The 19,336-nt window shown below is 42.1% G+C and overlaps 3 protein-coding genes across 3 annotated transcripts; 2 read left to right on the top strand and 1 right to left on the bottom strand.

Moving 5' to 3' along the window:
• Window positions 1-2,384: 2,384 nt before the first annotated feature.
• On the bottom strand, window positions 2,385-7,987 carry LOC115116362 (gamma-crystallin M3-like). The gene is made up of 3 exons (XM_029644849.1): window positions 7,957-7,987; window positions 2,769-3,046; window positions 2,385-2,666 (listed from the first exon to the last, which is right to left on the bottom strand). Exons 1-3 carry the CDS (start codon window positions 7,985-7,987, stop codon window positions 2,385-2,387), a joined length of 591 nt encoding a protein of 196 aa, XP_029500709.1.
• Window positions 7,988-10,905: 2,918 nt separating this feature from the next.
• Window positions 10,906-12,204, top strand: LOC115115682 (gamma-crystallin M3-like). The gene is made up of 3 exons (XM_029644173.1): window positions 10,906-10,983; window positions 11,440-11,682; window positions 11,813-12,204. The coding sequence occupies exons 1-3, from the start codon at window positions 10,972-10,974 to the stop codon at window positions 12,110-12,112; spliced, it is 555 nt and encodes a 184-aa protein (XP_029500033.1). The 5' UTR covers window positions 10,906-10,971; the 3' UTR covers window positions 12,113-12,204.
• Window positions 12,205-18,197: 5,993 nt separating this feature from the next.
• Window positions 18,198-19,126, top strand: LOC115110593 (gamma-crystallin M3-like). Its single transcript, XM_029636397.1, has 3 exons — window positions 18,198-18,287; window positions 18,406-18,648; window positions 18,772-19,126. The coding sequence occupies exons 1-3, from the start codon at window positions 18,276-18,278 to the stop codon at window positions 19,069-19,071; spliced, it is 555 nt and encodes a 184-aa protein (XP_029492257.1). The 5' UTR covers window positions 18,198-18,275; the 3' UTR covers window positions 19,072-19,126.
• Window positions 19,127-19,336: the final 210 nt, after the last annotated feature.

Here is a 19,336-nt window from a genome sequence, read left to right as displayed (position 1 = left end):
TGTGAAGCATTTACTTGGGCTGCAATTTCGAGGGCTGGTAACTCTAATGAACTTATCCTCTGCAGCAGAGATAACTCAGGGTCTTCCTTTCCTGTGGTGATCCTCATGAGAGCCAGCTTCATCATAGCGCTTGATGGTTTTTGCAACTGCACTTGAAGAAACTTTTAAAGTTCTTGACATTTTCCTGATTCTCTTAAAGTTATGATGGACTGTCGTTTCTTGCTGCTTATTTGAGCTGTCCTTGCCATAATACGGACTTGGTCTTTTACCAAATAGGGCTATCTTCTGTATACCACCCCTACCTTGTCACAAGTTATTGGCTCAAACACATTAGGAAGGAAAGAAATTCCACAAATTAACTTTTAACAAGGCACACCTGTTAATTGAAATGCATTCCAGGTGACTGCCTCATGAAGCTGGTTTAGAGAATGCCAAGAGTGTGCAAAGCTGTCATCAAGACAAAATAACATAAAGAAAAACTCTTGAATGAGTAGGTGTCCAAACTTTTGACTAGTAGTTTCGACGCCTTGTCGACCTAAACTTGCTAGTCCGGTACCACTTGCCATGCGGTAGCAGAGAGAACCGTCTTTGACTAGGGTGGCTGGAGTGTTTAACAATTTTAAGGGAGTCTTTGACCATTTTTAGGGCCTTCCTCTGACACCACCTGGTATAGAGGTCCTGGATGGTAGGAAGCTTGGCCCTGGGGGAGTAGGTTTTGTCGTGCCCTCTTCACGACTGTCTTGGTGTGCTTGGACCATGTTAGTTTGTTGGTGATGTGGACACCAAGGAACTTGAAGCTCTCAACATGCTCCACTACAGCCCTTGATTTAGTATATGGCCTAGGAGGCTCACTGTCTCTGTGATCTTGTCCAGGATGGGTGTATTTGATATATGCTAGTGGATGAGGTTTCGTTTTTGGTCCTGAATGGTACCAAGAGCGAGATAAGAACATAGTTTAGGAGACCAAAGCTGAACGATAATTTATAGCCAATGCTGTCTGGCTATGTGTGTCTTTGCTATAAAAGATCTCAGTTGCAATGTGTAAGCACTCTCAGAGAATTCATTTATAGACACTGAATTGATCTGAGAGTCACAGGGTTGTGATGGAGCTCATATAATTAAAGATGGACTTTATGATAACTCTGACTTGTGTGTGGGTTTTGCTCTCTCGTGATTTGGTAATACAGGACATTTCCACTACAGGCCCCCGTGTTGAGGATCAGCGAGGCGGATGTATTGTTATCTACCCTTACCATCTGGGGTTGGCCCGTCAGGAAGTACAAGATCCAGTTGCAGAGGGAGGTGTTTAGTCTCAGCTTAGTCTTAGCTTAGTGATGAGCTTTGAGGGCACTATGGTAGCATTTTTGTAAAGCAACTTACATGATGAAAAAGTGGAGTGTTACAGTGAGTTAGCATTAACATTTAAATAACATTTAATTCACATGCAGATTATGTATCACTGTCTGAATAAGCATTGGATCAAAAGAAAACTTTTAAGATCCCTATCTTCCACGTCAAATAGGTAAAGAGTTTTAGATGTACAGGTTTATTGTTGCTCCCTCATGTGACCAAATAGCATGTAAAGTAGTTACTTATGGACAGTCAATTTTTCTGAGAGCACAGCTCTTTAGAGGAGAAAAATACCTATGCAAATGCTGTAACGCCTATAAAATAGGTGTACATACATATAAAGTAATTTTCTTCTTATTTTTAAATTACATAAAAAAATATGTACATTGTAAATTATGGAAATGTGAATTGTGTGCATAATATAAACTGTTGACTCTGCTTATTAGACTATACACGTACCCTTCAAGAAACAAATGGAAATGGGTAATGTTTCCAAGGCTTAGTATATGTAGGGAAAATAATAAGGGTTCAGGAACTAAACCTTGCGTAACACCGAAAGTTGAATTTGGTGTTCTGCAATTGTTCAGTGCTTTGAACCTTACTATTCTCTCTGCCATCCCTTGGAAACAATAACCCATAAAAATGGAATGCCATTTCATTGCTATGCAAATGAACACACAAATCTACTTGTCAATAAAATCTGATGATACTTGTAAGACATACTTTTAGCACAAGCTACAGCTAGTGATTGTGTATTGCACTTTTAGGTTTACAGTTTTATATTTTATTGTCAACATATTTTTTAAAACATAATTGAATTGAAGGCAATGGTGCTTGAAGGCAATGGTGCTTGAACGTCTAATGGCTGCTTTTAGGACATTTTGATTTGCACAGATCAACACTGTATAGTATGTCTTATGATATAATATATTATAAAATGAAAGTGATATTTCAAACTGAAGAGGGTGTTTGTAATGAGTAAGACATACTGGTAGATACCGTTTAAAAAATTGTTTTATTGACAATCAGATGATTTAGCACATGTCAGTGATACGCCTCATGCTCATGAACCTCATGCCTTTGACACCCATGCCCATATCCCTAAAGCTCCTGTACTCTCCGGGCCTCATGTACATCATTCTTCCTCTGAAATGGGGCTGCTCAAACATCAGCCAGTGTCCATCCATGACCTGGGCAGACTGGCAATCGGACATGCGGTACCGATCGTGGATGGAGTCACAATCGTCCATCAGCTCGATGTTCTGACCTCCAAAGTTCTCCGTCTCGTAGATTTTCATTCTGTAGGAGCCTCTGTGCTGTTGGTGGAGAATTTAAAACAATTTGTATTCATACCAAGGTCTGACATTTTAAGAAGCCTACTTTGTAATTTAAAGGAAGAAATGCTCTCTTTTCCTTACCATGGGGATCATACGGCTGGATCTGATGCAGTCACTCTGGCTCGTGCCCATTAGGCGCTGGTTGTCAGGGTACTCTCCTCTTCTGACCAGCATCTGGTGTCCCATGAAGTTGGGGCGCTCATAGACCATGAAGCAGCCGCTCTCAACCCTGCAGGAGTTGCACCTGCTCAGGTGGGAAGATATGTCAGGGCAGTCCTGGCTGGTCTCATAGGAACGACCCTGGAAGTTCTTGTCCTCGTAGAAGACAAGGAATTCCACATGAATACTGTCTGAAGGCACTGTGTAATCGTGTATAAATCATGAAAAACAGATTATACATCTACGCTGTTTACTTAGATGAATGTTCAACAAACAATTGATATTTGTCATGTGTTGCCGACTAGGACAGTTGAGGTCAGACACATTTGTGTGGCATTGTTCAAACCCTTTGCAACATCCCACTTCACTCCTACACTACTTTCACAGAGAGTATTTTTATTTAATTTTTTTATTTACCCTTTTTTACCCAGGTAGGCAAGTTGAGAACAAGTTCTCATTTACAATTGCGACCAGGCCAAGATAAAGCAAAGAAGTTTGACACATACAACAACACAGAGTTACACATAGAGTAAAACAAACATACAGTCAATAATACAGTAGAAAAATAAGTATATATACAATGTGAGCAAGTGAAGTGAGATAAGGGAGGTAAAGGCAAAAAAGGCCATGGTGGCGAAGTAAATACAATATAGCAAGTAAAACACTGGAATGGTTGATTTGCAGTGGAAAAATGTGCAAAGTAGAGATATAAATAATGGGGTGCAAAGGAGCTAAATAAATAAATAAATACAGCAGGGAAAGGGGTAGTTGTTTGGGCTAAATTATAGATGGGCTATGTACAGGTGCAGTAATCTGTGAGCTGTTTTCGCAAGGCACTGTAAGTGTTTCCAGTTTCAGAGATTTTTGTAGTTCGTTCCAGTCATTGGAAGCAGAGAACTGGAAGGAGAGGCGGCCAAAGGAAGAATTGGTTTTGAGGGTGACCAGAGAGATATACCTGCTGGAGCGCGTGCTACAGGTGGGTGCTGCTATGGTGACCAGCGAGCTGAGATAAGGGGGGACATTACCTAGCAGGGTCTTGTTGATGACCTGGAGCCAGTGGGTTTGGCGACGAGTATGAAGCGAGGGCCAGCCAACGAGAGCGTACAGGTCGCAGTAGTGGGTTGTATATGTGGCTTTGGCGACAAAACGGATGGCACTGTGATAGACTGCATCCAATTTATTGAGTAGGGTATTGGAGGCTATTTTGTAAATTACCTCGCCGAAGTCGAGGATTGGTAGAATGGTCAGTTTTACAAGGGTATGTTTGGCAGCATGCGTGAAGGATGCTTTGTTGCGAAATAGGAAGCCAATTCTAGATTTAACTTTGGATTGGAGATGTTTGATGTGAGTCTGGAAGGAGAGTTTACAGTCTATCCAGACACCTAGGTATTTGAAGTTGGAGTAGTGATGTTGGACAGGGGGGCAGGTGCAGGCAACGATCGGTTGAAGAGCATACATTTAGTTTTACTTGTATTCAATAGCAATTGGAGGTCACGGAAAGAGAGTTGTATGGCATTGAAGCTCGCCTGGAGGGTTGTCAACACAGTGTCCAAAGAAGGGCCAGAAGTATACAGAATGGTGTCGACTGCGTAGAGGTGGATCAGAGACCCACCAGCAGCAAGAGCGACATCCTTGATGTATACAAAGAGAGTCGGTCCAAGAATTGAACCCTGTGGCACCCCCATAGAGACTGCCAGAGGCCCGGAAAACAGACCCTCCGATTTGACACACTGAACTCTATCAGAGAAGTAGTTGGTGAACCAGGCAAGGCAATCATTTGAGAAACCAAGGCTATCGAGTCTGCCGATGAGGATATGGTGATTGACAGAGTCGAAAGCCCTGGCCAGGTCAATGAATACGGCTGCACAAATCAAATTTATTTATATAGCCCTTCGTACATCAGCTGATATTGCAAGTTCAAATCGCCGAGCTGACAAGGTACAAATCTGTCGTTCTACCCCTGAACACAAATCTGTCGTTCTACCCATTGTTCCTAGGCTGTCATTGAAAATAAGAATTTGTTCTTAACTGACTTGCCTAGTCAAATAAAGGTTAAAAAACAATATATATATATATATATATCTCAAAGTGCTGTACAGAAACCTAGCCTAAAACCCCAAACAGCAAGCAATGCAGGTGTAGAAGCACGGTGGCTAGGAAAAACTCCCTAGAAAGGCCAAAACCTAGGAAGAAACCTAGAGAAGAACCAGGCTATGAGGGGTGGCCAGTCCTCTTCTGGCTGTGCCGGGTGGAGATTATAACAGAACATGGACAAGATGTTCAAATGTTCATAAATGACCAGCAGGGTCAAATAATAATAATCACAGTAGTTGTCGAGGGTGCAGCAAGTCAGTTGGCTTTTCATAGCCGATCATTAAGAGAATCTTTACCACTCCTGTTGTCTCTAAAGAGTTGAAAACAGCAGGTCTGGGACAGGTAGCACGTCCGGTGAATAGGTCAGGATTCCATAGCCGCAGGCAGAACAGTTGAAACTGGAGCAGCAGCATGGCCAGGTGGACTGGGGACAGCAAGGAGTCATCATGCCAGGTAGTCCTGAGGCATGGTCCTAGGGCTCAGGTCCTCTGAGATAGAGAAAGAAAGAGACAAAGAGAGAATTAGAGAGAGCATACTTAAATTCACACAGGACACCAGATAAGACAGGAGAAGTACTCCAGATATAACAAACTGACCCTAGCCCCCCGACACATAAACTACTGCAGCATAAATACTGGAGGCTGAGACAGGAGGGGTCAGGAGACGCTGTGGCCCCATCCGATGATAGCCCCGGACAGGGCCAAACAGGAAGGATATAACCCCACCCACTTTGCCAAAGCACAGCCCCCACACCACTTGAGGGATATCTTCAACCAGAGACAAGGTCGAGTATAGCCCACAAAGATCTCCGCCACGGCACAACCCAAGGGGGGGCGCCAACCCAGACAGGAAGATCACATCAGTGACTCAACCCACTCAAGTGACGCACCCCTCCTAGGGACGGCATGAAAGAGCACCAGTACAGTAAGCCCCTGTAATAGGGTTAGAGGCAGAGAATCCCGATGGAAAGAGGGGAACCGGCCAGGCAGAGACAGCAAGGGCGGTTTCTTGCTCCAGAGCCTTTCCGTTCACCTTCACACTCCTGGGCCAGACTACACTCAATCATATGACCCACTGAAGAGATGAGTCTTCAGTAAAGACTTAAAGGTTGAGACCGAGTCTGCGTCTCTCACATGGGTAGGCAGACCATTCCATAAAAATGGAGCTCTATAGGAGAAAGCCCTACCTCCAGCTGTTTGCTTTGAAATTCTAGGGACAATTAGGAGGCCTGCGTCTTGTGACCGTAGCGTACGTGTAGGTATGTACGGCAGGACCAAATCAGAGAGATAGGTAGGAGCAAGCCCATGTAATGCTTTGTAGGTTAGTAGTAAAGCCCTTGCCTTAACAGGAAGCCAGTGTAGGGAGGCTAGCACTGGAGTAATATGATCAAATATTTTGGTTCTAGTCAGGATTCCAGCGGCCGTATTTAGCACTAACTGGTTTATTTAGTGCTTTATCCGGGTAGCTGGAAAGTAGAGCATTGCAGTAGTCTAACTTAGAAGTAACAAAAGCATGGATTAATTTTTATGCATCATTTTTGGACAGAAAGTTTCAGATTTTTGCAATGTTACGTAGATGGAAAAAAGCTGTCCTTGAAACAGTCTTGATATGTTCGTCAAAAGAGAGATCAGGGTCCAGAGTAACGCCGAGGTCCTTCACAGTTTTATTTGAGACGACTGTACAACCATTAAGATGAATTGTCAGAAGATCTCTTTGTTTATGCACAGTATTGTTTCTTATCGATGGTGGTTAAGATATCGTTTAGGACCTTGAGCGTGGCTGAGGTGCACCCATGACCAGCTCTGAAACCAGATTGCATAGCGGAGAAGGTATGGTGGGATTCGAAATGGTCGGTAATCTGTTTTTTGACTTGGCTTTTGAAGACCTTAGAAAGGCAGGGTAGGATAGATATAGGTCTGTAGCAGTTTGAGTCAAGCGTGTGTCCCCCTTTGAACAGGGGGATAACCGCAGCTGCTTTCCAATCTTTGGGAATCTTAGACGACACGAAAGAGAGGTTAAACAGGCTAGTAATAGGGGTGGAAACAATTTCGGCAGATAATTTTAGAAAGAAAGGGTCCAGATTGTCTAGCCCGGCTGATTTGTAGGGGTCCAGATTTTGCAGCTCTTTCAGAACATCAGCTGACTGGATTTGGGAGAAGGAGAAATGGGGAAGGCTTGGGCGAGTTGCTGTGCTGGGGTAGGGGTAGCTAAGTGGAAAGCATGGCCAGCTGTAGAAAAATGCTTATTGGTATAATTGCAGTGGACATTAGATTCATAATATGTACTTTTATTAAGTACATAATGTACCTACACTGCAGTTAAAGCATAATAGTTTTGGAGGCCAAACCGTTTCGGACCCTAGAGACAATTTTGTCAGAAGACCGATTTCGGGATGTCTGATGGTGTGACAAACCCCACTCTAACTCTCTCAACTTTCACTGCAGAGGAAGTGCGACATCAGTGGATGTGGTGGATTTGAGACACATCCGATGTAAGAACAGATCTCTAGCTTAAACGGACAGATTTGTATCGGGATTGTTTTATTATGATAATTAGATTTCCTCTGGGGCGCGAATATCATCCTTAGGGGGTTATACAGCATGATCATTACCAAGGTGCACCTTGTGCTGGGGACAATACAACGTCACTCTAAAATGTGCAGTTTTGGCACACAACACAACGCCACAGATGTCTCCATTTTTTAGGGAGCATGCAATTGGCATCCTAACTGCAGGAATGTCCACCAGAACTGTTGCCAGAGAATTGAATGTTAATTTCTCTACCATAAGCCGTATGGTAGAGAATTTGGCAGTACGTCCGATCGGTCTCACAACAGCAGACCACGTGTAATCAAGCCAGCCCAGGACCTCCACATCTAGCTTCTTCACCTGTGAGATCGTCTGAGACCAGCCACCTGGACAGCTGATGAAACTGTGGAATTGCTCAACTGAAGAGTTTCTGCACAAATTGTGAGAAACCATCACAGGGAAGCTCATCTGTGCGCTTGACATCCTACCAAGGGTCTTGACCTGACTACAGCTCAGCATCGTAACCTACTTCAGTGGGCAAATGCTCACCTTCGATGGCCACTGGCACGCTGGAGAAGTGTGCTCTTCACGGATGAATCCCGCATTCAACAGTACCGGGCAGATGGCAGACAATGTGAATAATGCCATGTGGGCAAGTGGTTTGCTGATGTCAACGTTGTGAACAGAGTGCCCCATGGTGGTGGTGAGGTTATGGTATGGGCAGGCATAAGCTATGAACAATGAAAACAATTGTATTTTATCGATGGCAATTTGAATGCACAGAGATACCGAGATGAGGTCCTGAGGCCCATTGTTGTGCCATTCATTTGCCGCCATCTCCTCATGTTTCAGCATGACACTGCAAGAACCTATGTTGTAAGTATCTGTACACAATTCCTGGAAGCTGAAAATGGCCCAGTTCTTCCCTGGCCTGCATACCCTCCAGACATGTCACCCATTGAGCATGTTTGGGATGCTCTGGATCAACATGTACCACAGCGTGTTCCAGTTCCTGACAATATCCAGCAACTTCGCACAGCCATTGAGGAGGGGTTGGACAACATTCCACAGGCCACAAACAACAGCCTGATCAACTATATGAGAAGGAGATGTATTGCGCTGCATGAGGCAAATGGTGGTCACACCAGATACTGATTGTTTTTTTTTAATCCACGCACCTACTTTTTTTTAAAGGTATCTGTGATGTGACCAACAGATGCATATCTGTATTCCCAGTCATGTGAAATCTATAGATTAGGGCCTAATTTATCTATTTCAATTGACTGATTTTATTATATGAACTGTAACTCAGTAAAATCTTTGAAGTTGTATTTGTATTTTTGCGTTTGTATTTTTGTATTTTTGTCCAGTGTTTAATAATCTTTAGGAGAGCCAATCCTTTTGCCAGCTATCTTTTTGAGAAAATAAAGTGTTACCTCTTAAACAAAATCTCCTTCTCTGAGCAATTTTATTAGTATAAAATAATAGTATTTTTCCATTTTTGGGAGCATACAATATAGCTCAGTATTTTAATTATTTATTTCATACCTTCTTTTTTGCTCATTCATATCAAGGGTGACAATAATTTTAGACCTGAATGTATGACAATGTGTTTTACATATACAGTGGGGCAAAAAAGTATTTAGTCAGCCACCAATTGTGCAAGTTCTCCCACTTAAAAAGATGAGAGAGGCCTGTAATTTTCATCATAGGTACACTTCAACTATGACAGACAAAATTAAGAAAGAAAAAATCCAGAAAATCACATTGTAGGATTTTTAATCAGTTTATTTGCAAATTATGGTGGAAAATAAGTATTTGGTCACCTACAAACAAGCAAGATTTCTGGTTTGCACAGACCTGTAACTTCTTCTTTAAGAGGCTCCTCTGTCCTCCACTCGTTACCTCTATTAATGGCACCTGTTTGAACTTGTTATCAGTATAAAAGACACCTGTCCACAACCTCAAACAGTCACACTACAAACTCCACTATGGCCAAGACCAAAGAGCTGTCAAAGGACAACAGAAACAAAATTGTAGACCTGCACCAGGCTGGGAAGACTGAATCTGCAATAGGTAAGCAGCTTGGTTTGAAGAAATCAACTGTGGGAGCAATTATTAGGAAATGGAAGACATACAAGACCACTGATAATCTCCCTCGATCTGGGGCTCCACGCAAGATCTCCCCGTGGGGTCAAAATTATCACAAGAACGGTGAGCAAAAATCCCAGAACCACACGGGGGGACCTAGTAAATGACCTGCAGAGAGCTGGGACCAAAGTAACAAAGCCTACCATCAGTAACACACTACGCCGCCAGGGACTCAAATCCTGCAGTGCCAGACGTGTCCCCCTGCTTCAGCCAGTACATGTCCAGGCCCATCTGAAGTTTGCTAGAGAGCATTTGGATGATCCAGAAGAAGATTGGGAGAATGTCATATGGTCAGATGAAACCAAAATGGAACCTTTTGGTAAAAACTCAACTCGTCGTGTTTGGAGGACAAAGAATGCTGAGTTGCATCCAAAGAACACCATACCGACTGTGAAGCATGGGGGTGGAAACATCATGCTTTGGGGCTTTTTTCTGCAAAGGGACCAGGACGACTGATCCGTGTAAAGGAAATAATGAATGGGGCCATGTATCATGAGATTTTGAGTGAAAACCTCATTCCATCAGCAAGGGCATTGAATATGAAACGTGGCTGGGTCTTTCAGCATGACAATGATCCCAAACACACCGCCCGGGCAATGAAGGAGTGGCTTCGTAAGAAGCATTTCAAGATCCTGGAGTGGCCTAGCCAGTCTCCAGATCTCAACCCCATAGAGAATCTTTGGAGGGAGTTGAAAGTCCGTGTTGCCCAGCAACAGCCCCAAAACATCACTGCTCTAGAGGAGATCTGCATGGAGGAATGGGCCAAAATACCAGCAATAGTGTGTGAAAACCTTGTGAAGACTTACAGAAAACATTTGACCTCTGTCATTGCCAACAAAGGGTATATAACAAAGTATTGAGATAAACTTTTGTTATTGACCAAATACTTATTTTCCACCATAATTTGCAAATAAATTCATTAAAAATCCTACAATGTGATTTTCTGGATTTTGTTTTCTCATTTTTTCTGTCATAGTTGAAGTGTACCTATGATGAAAATTACTGGCCTCTCTTGTCTTTTTAAGTGGGAGAACTTGCACAATTGATGGCTGACTAAATACTTTTTTGCCCCACTGTACATGCAGGATGTTCAGAAGCTTCTGTTTTACTCTTTATGTGTAGAACACAATATGGCCACAACATGCATCTGTGACAGAAAAGCATACAGAGACAGAAATTAACCATTTAAAGTCTACATCGAGCAGTAGGCCCATATGCTGTGTTGCTGTGTCAGGACTTTACACAATGAGAGGCCACAGATTCTTTTGGTTTTGGTCAGGTATAAAGGTAACTGTTAAAACAGACAGGAATTCAGTGCAGTCACAGTGCAGTCCTGACGAACAAACATCATCATGATGGGCAAGGTAGGCAAATTAAAATATTTTGCCCTCAGTTTATTTTATCTACATTGCATACCTTATGTGATATACTATTTGACATCTACAACAATTTCATAATGTCAGAAAGAGTTTCAGGTAAAATGTAGTTCAATGCAGATGTAGTTCATTATCATAGCTCAGTTGTGCATTATCAATTGTAGCTCCTCTGCTCTTTATGACAGTATTACTGACAAAATGTTTGTCATTCAAAGTTGTTGACTATTTGGGGCGGCAGGTAGCCTAGTGGTTAGAGCTTTGGGCCAGTAACCGAAAGGTCGGTGGATTGAATCTCTGAGCTGACGAGGTACAAATATGTTGTTCTGCCCCTGAACAAGGCAGTTAACCCACTGTTCCTAGGCAGTCATTGTAAATAAGAATTTGTTCTTAACTGACTTGCCTAGTTAAATTTAAAAACTTTTTTTTAAACATTTAAATCCCCAGATCATATTTTACGAGGACAAGAACTTCCAGGGTGGTTCCTATGAGACCAGCTCCGATTGCCCTGAGCTGACCTCCTACCTGAACAGGTGCCACTCCTGCAGGGTGGAGAGCGGCAACTTCATGGTGTACGATCGCCCCAACTTCATGGGAAACCAGTACTTCATGAGAAGGGGAGAGTACTCCGACTACATGAGCATGATGGGAATGAGTGAGTGCATCAGGTCCTGCCGCATGATCCCTGTGGTAGGTTGATCATTTATATATCTAGTCTTTGAAAATAATGCTTTAATGGTAGTGTTCTCCTACATCATGAGTTTGTTGATTATTTCACTAATCAATTAAGTAACCCTATACTATACTTTCCTCCGGACAGCACTGTGGAAACTTTAGGATGAGGATCTACGAGAGGGAGAACTTCGGAGGTCAGATGCACGAGATGATGGACGACTGTGACTCCATCCAGGAGCGTTACCGCATGTCCGACTGCCAGTCCTGCAACGTGATGGACGGCCACTGGCTGATGTACGAGCAGCCCAACTTCAGAGGCAGGCAGATGTACATGAGGCCTGGAGAGTACAGGAGCTTCAGGGATATGGGCATGGGAATGGGAGGCATGAGTGGTGGCATGAGGTTCATGAGCATGAGACGTATCATGGACAACATGTCTATGTAAATGCTCCAATGTTGTATGAAAAATGTATTTTTGATTAGTCTCTGTGGGACAATTCATGGAAGCGAAAACAATAAAACTCTGAGTTTCAGTGATTTGTTATGAGTGACAGTATATTTATTTTAATTTAAATGCCACCGCACAATGTTTAAACATCAGAGTAATCTACTACAAAATACTACAAAATATATTGTTATACCTAAAAAACTATATAATACATAAAAATAATAAGAAAATAGAATGAAAAAGGAGCATTTTTGTGATATTTTTTTTAAAGGCATACATTTTTCTTATTCAATTACTTATTCAAGTATCTGCAATATGGTTGCTTTTACAGCAAAAATGTCGGTAAATTGTGTTCACATCGACAGAGTTACACCTACAGTAAAACAATTGTTTCTTAATTGTTTTACATAAATTCAACAAATTCATATTTAAAACTAGCTCGATTCATCACCATTCGATAGTTGCTTATGTTGCTTTTACCAAAATAGTTGGATGGTCAAGTACTATAGGAAGGCACAAAGACTATCTTAACATAAACAAGTAGGCTCTATTCAGAAAGCAGGGCTGTCAAAGTTCATGTGCTAATGAATGCAAATAATTAGAAGTTTAAAATATCTTAAAAAGTTTAACACAGTTAATCATGTTTCCTTATTTTGATCGTCACGTATCCCCACCACTCAAATACATGGATTAGACAGCTCTGAGAAACTATGTAACGGAACATTGTACTACTGAAACTGCAGTCGTTTCATATACATGACATGTTCTTAGATGAAAAATAAAAAATATGTACTGTTTTACTGAAATAACCAACAACAATTAAATCGTGGCATGATGGCCGTTCTAGAAGTGATGATGTGTTGATTCTAGAAGGGATGATGACATCAGAACTGTTGAGCAAGTACACTACACAATCTTGTTATTTTTAGTCATATCCATTTGCATGTTCTTTTTAATGTCAGTTAAAAGAACAAGTGGTTAGACTAGCAGGGGTGGAATTTGGAAGGGGACACACGGGAGTGGGAGTTCCGAAAAGTGGGTGATGTGAAGCTGTCAAACAATCTCACTGTAAAATATAAGCCTTTTCAACTTTAAAAGATTTGTTTCCAGATTTACATAAAATGTTGGGTTGTATGAACTTGTATATTATAATGTTACAAATCTTTTGTTACCTTTTTTTCCAACTCAACTTGATTTACTGATTTGATAACTTTTGACAACCTCTTAAGAAAGCAGAGTGTTTTATAAACTCAGCAAAAAAAGAAACGTCCTCTCACTGTTTAGCAAACTTAACATGTGTAAATATTTGTATGAACATAACAAGATTCAACAACTGAGACATAAACTGAACAAGTTCCACAGACATGTCACTAACAGAAATGGAAAAATGTGTCCTTGAACAAATGGGGGTCAAAATCAAAAGTAACAGTCAGTATCTGGTGTGGCCACCAGCTGCATTAATTACTGCAGTGCATCTCCTCCTCATGGACTGCACCAGATTTGCCAGTTCTTGCTGTGAGATGTTACCCCACTCTTCCACCAAGGCACCTGCAAGTTCCCGGGCATTTCTGGGGGGAATGGTCCTAGCCCGCACCCTCCGATCCAACAGGTCCCAGACGTGCTCAATGGGATTGAGATCCGGGCGCTTCGCTGGCCATGGCAAAACACTGACATTCCTGTCTTGCAGGAAATCATGCACAGAATGAGCAGTATGGCTCGTGGTGGCATTGTCATAATGGAGGGTCTTGTCAGGATGAGCCTACAGGAGGGTACCACGTGAGGGAGGAGAATGTCTTCCCTGTAACGCACAGCGTTGAGATTACCTCCAATGACACAAGCTCAATCCGATGATACTGTGACACACCGCCCCAGACAATGACGGACCCGCTCCAGAGTACAGGCGTTGGTGTAACGCTCATTCCTTCAATGATAAACGCGAATCCTACCATTACCCCTGGTGAGACAAAACCGTGACTCGTCAATGAAGAGCACGTTGTTGCCGGTGATGTCTGGTGAGGACTTACTTACAACAGGCTTACAAGCCCTCAGTCCAGCCTCTCTCTAGCCTATTGCGGACAGTCTGAGCACTGATGGAGGGATTGTGCGTTCCTGGTGTAACTCGGGCAGTTGTTGTTGCCATCCTGTACCTGTCCCGCAGGTGTGATGTTCGGATGTACAGATCCTGTGCAAATCAAATCAAATGTATTTATAAAGCCCTTCTTACATCAGCTGATATCTCAAAGTGCTGTCCAGAAACATAGCCTGAAACCCCAAACAGCAAGCAATGCAGGTGTAGAAGCACGGTGGCTAGGAAAAACTAACTAAAAAGGCCAGAACCTAGGAAGAAACCAAGAGAGGAACCAGGCTATGAGGAGTGGCCAGTCCTCTTCTGGCTGTGCCGAGTGGAGATTATAACAGAGTGGAGATTAACTTCAGTCAGGAAGGGGAGGCTTGCAAGCTGAAGAACACCATCCCAACCGTGAAACACGGGGGTGGCAGCATCATGTTGTGGGGGTGCTTTTCTGCAGGAGGGACTTGTCCACTTCACAAAATAGATGGCATCATGAGGATGGAAATTTATGTGGATATATTGAAGCAACATCTCAAGACATCAGTCAGGAAGTTAAATCTTGGTCGCAAATGGGTCTTCCAAATGGACAATGACCCCAAGCATACTTCCAAAGTTGTGGCAAAATGGCTTAAGGACAACAAAGTGAAGGTGCTGGAGTGGCCATCACAAACCCTGACCTCAATCCCATAGAACAATTGGGGGCAGAACTGAAAAAGCGTGTGCGAGCAAGGAGACCTACAAACTTGACTCAGTTACACCTCTGTCAGGAGGAATGGGCCAAAATGTCACGTTCTGACCTTAGTTCTTTTGTTATGTCTTTGTTTTAGTATGGTCAGGGCGTGAGTTGGGTGGGTAGTCAATGTACTTTTTTCTATGTTGGGGTTTTGTGTTTGGCCTGGTATGGTTCTCAATCAGAGGCAGGTGTCGTTCGTTGTCTCTGATTAAGAATCATACCTAGGTAGCCTTTTCCCACCTGTGTTTTGTGGGTGATTATTTTCTGTTCTGTGTTTTGCTTCACCGTTCAGGACTGTTCGTTTTGTCGTTTTATTGTTTTTGTTCAGTGTTCAGTATTCTTATTAAAACAATATGGACACTTACCACGCTGCGCATTGGTCCTCCTCTTCTTACACCCACAATGAGCGTTACACAAAATTCACTCAACTTATTGTGGGAAACTTGTGGAAGGCTACCCAAAATGTTTGACCCAAGTTAAACAATTTAAAGGCAATGCTACCAAATATGAATTCAGTGTATGTAAACTTCTGACCCACTGGGAATGTGATGAAAGAAAGCTGAAATAAATCTCTCTTCTACTATTCTGACATTTCACATTCTTAAAATAAAGTGGTGATCATAACTGACCTAAGACAGGGAATGTTTACTAGAAATAAATGTTAGGAATTGTGAAAAACTGAGTTTAAATGTATTTGGCTAAGGTGTATGCAAACGTCTGACTTCAACTGTATGTACACACAGTACCAGTCAAAAGTTTGGACACACCAACTCATTAAAGGGTTTCTCATCGGGTCATCTGATGCAGCACTCATCTGATGCAGCACTCTTCTTCTTGGTAAAATATCCCTTACACAGCCTGGAGGCGTGTTGGGTCATTGTCCTGTTGAAAAACAAATAATAGTCCCACTAAGCACAAACCAGATGGGATGGCGTATCGTTGCAGAGTGCTGTGGTAGCCATGCTGGTTAAGTGTGCCTTGAATTCTAAATAACTCAACGACAGTGTCACCAGCATAGCAGCCCCACACCATCACACCTCCGCCATGTTTCACGGTGGGAACCACAAATACGGAAACAATCCATTCACCTACTCTACATCTCTCACAAAGACACGGCGGTTGGAACCAAGAAAAATCTAATTTGGATTTCCAGATTCTCTCCAGAGATTTTCAATCGGGTTCAAATCCGGGCTCTGGATGGGCCACTCAATGACATTCAGAGACTCGTCCCGAAGCCCCTCCTTTGTTGTCTTGTATATACAGTGTACATATACACTACCAGTTAAAAGTTTGAGAACAACCAACTCATTCAAGGGTTTTTCTTTAATTTGACTATTTTCTACATTGTAAAAGAATAGTGAAGACATAAAAAGTATGAAATAACACATATTGAATCATGTATGTAAATAACCAAAATAATGTTCAACAAATAAAACTATATTTTACATTTGAGATTCGTCAAATAGCCACCCTTTGCCTTGATGACAGCTTTGCACACTCTTGGCATTCTCTCAACCAGTTTCACCTGGAATGCTTTTCCAACAGTCTTGAAGGAGTTCCCACATATGCTGAGCAATTGCTGGCTGATTTTTCTTCACTCTGCGATCCGACTCATCCCATCCAATCTCAATTTGGTTGAGGTCAGGGGATTGTGGAGGCCAGGTCATCTGATGCAACACGCCATCACTCTGCTTCTTGGTAAAATAGCCCTTACACTGTCTGGAGGTGTGTTGAGTCATTGTCTTGTTGAAAAACAAATGATAGTCCCACTAAACCCAAACCAGATGGGATGGTGTATTGCTGCAGAAGGCTGTGGTAGCCATGCTGGTTAAGTGTGCCTTGAATTCTAAATAAATCACAGACAGTGTAACCAGCAAAGCACCCCCACACCATAACACCTCCTCCTCCATGCTTTACTGAGGGAAATATACATGCAGAGATCATCCGCTCACAAAGACACAGCGGTTGGAACCAAAAATCTCCAATTTGGACAGCACACCAAAGGACAAATTTCCACCGGTCCAAATTTCCATAAGTCCATTGCTCATGTTTATTGGCCCAAGCAAGTCTCTTCTTATTATTGGTGTCCTTTAGTAATGGTTTCTTTGCAGCAATTCGACCATGAAAGCCTTATTGACACAGTCTCCTCTGAACAGTTTATGTTGAGTTGTGTCTGTTACTTGAACAGACACATGATCTGTGAAGCATTTATTTGGGCTGCAATTTCTGAGGCTGGTAACTCTAATGAACTTATCCTCTGCAGCAGAGGTAACTCTGGGTCTTCCATTCCTGTGGCGGTCCTCATGAGAGCCAGTTTCATCATAGCGCTTGATGGATTTTGCGACTGCACATGAAGAAACTTTCAAAATTCTTAAAATGTTCAGCATTGACTGAACTTCATGTCTTAAAGTAATGATGCTGTCGTTTCTCTTTGCTTATTTGAGCTGTTCTTCGCATAATATGGACTTGGTATTTTACCAAATAGGGCTATCTTCTGTAAAACTTCAAACCCAGTTAGAAGGAAATCAATTCCACAAATGAACTTTTAACAAGGCACACCTGTTGAAATGGATTCCAGGTGACTGCCTCATGAAGCTAGTTGAGAGAATGCCAAGAGTGTGCAAAGCTGTCATCAAGGCAAAGGGTGGCTATTTGAAGAATCACAAATATAAAATATATTTTGATTTGTTTAACACTTTTTTGGTTACTACATGATTCCTTGTGTTATTTCATAGTTTTGATGTCTTCACTATTATTCTACAATCTAGAAAATAGTCAAAATAAAGAAAAACCCTTGAATGAGTAGGTGTTCTAAAACTTTTGACCGAGTGTATATATACATTAATCTATGTGATTGTAAAATACTTTCTTAACTATTAAGATAATATATTTTCTTTGCATTTATTGAATGTACCAAATGACTTAAAGCTATTCACAGTCAACAACCAACCCACGAAACCAAAATTCAAGCTGTTTGGAAAGATTTATGGATTATGTCACGGCTATAGCATAAAAACAAACTCAAGCAAAATAACACTTTTATTGAACATGTTTCACTAAAATACCTAGTGTGTTCTGAAATATGTACAACAGACCATTGTATACTATTTCTAAAAGCTCAGTTGTATTTACTTCTCAATGCAAACCCCCATTCTAAAGTCTTCATGGGATCCAGTCACATGGAAATGTAGGGAAAGCACTTCAGCACTCTATAGGCCTCTATACAGTGTTGCTGGGTCAGGGGTTTACACAATGGGGCCACAGATTCTTTGGGTTTGGTCAGGTATAAAAGTAAGGGTTAACACAGACAGGGCATCAGTTTAGCAACAGCACAGCTCAAAGAAACAATCGCAACCATGATGGGCAAGGTAGGCACAGCGTTTTAGCCTACAGTTTTAAGTTTATTGCTTGAATAATGGCTGGTTTAGTCAATTACAATCGCAATATCTTTCCATTTTTACCAATGATTTATTTTTGCATTTTCAGATCATCTTCTACGAGGACAAGAACTTCCAGGGTCGTTCCTATGAGACCAGCCAGGACTGCCCTGACATGTCCTCCCACCTGAGCAGGTGCCACTCCTGCAGGGTTGAGAGTGGCTGCTTCATGGTCTACGACCGCCCCAACTTCATGGGAAACCAGTACTTCATGAGGAGGGGAGAGTACTCAGACTACCAGCGTATGATGGGAATGAACGACTGCATCAGGTCCAGCCGCATGATCCCCATGGTAGGTTGAAAATATTTAATCTTTAAAATCGAATAATCTTGCTCCTGAAAATATAACTCTCATATAACACAAGTTTACATATGATTTATCTGATCAATGAAACCTGTTCTTTCCCACTAACAGCACCGTGGAAACTTCAGGATGAGGATCTACGAGAGGGAGAACTTCGGAGGTCAGATGCACGAGATGATGGACGACTGTGACTCCATCCAGGAGCGTTACCGCATGTCAGACTGCCAGTCCTGCAACGTGATGGACGGCCACTGGCTGATGTACGAGCAGCCCAACTTCAGAGGCAGGCAGATGTACATGAGGCCTGGAGAGTACAGGAGCTTCAGGGATATGGGCATGGGAATGGGAGGCATGAGTGGTGGCATGAAGTTCATGAGCATGAGGCGTATCATGGACAACATGACCATGTAATTTCCTCAATTGTTGTATGAAAATTGTTGATTAAACGTTTACACTGCTAAATTGACTTATTTTTGTGATTATCTTACTGAGAGCACTCCATGTTTAAGCATTTCACTATTTCAATCCCTGCATCTTTAATATTTCAAAGCATGCAATAGATGTACTGTATGCTCGATGTACGATAATATCCAGTGATATCTCAGATCTAAATACATATGTATTACTGTGCACTTGTATTGGAAGAATGCGAATACAAGTGTACATTGTTAAGCTA

Source organism: Oncorhynchus nerka, linkage group LG3 (genome assembly GCF_034236695.1).
Source record: "Oncorhynchus nerka isolate Pitt River linkage group LG3, Oner_Uvic_2.0, whole genome shotgun sequence".
Lineage (NCBI taxonomy): Eukaryota > Metazoa > Chordata > Actinopteri > Salmoniformes > Salmonidae > Oncorhynchus > Oncorhynchus nerka.
The sequence above is the reverse complement of the archived record's forward strand: the minus strand, read 5'-3'. Positions and strand labels throughout refer to the sequence as shown.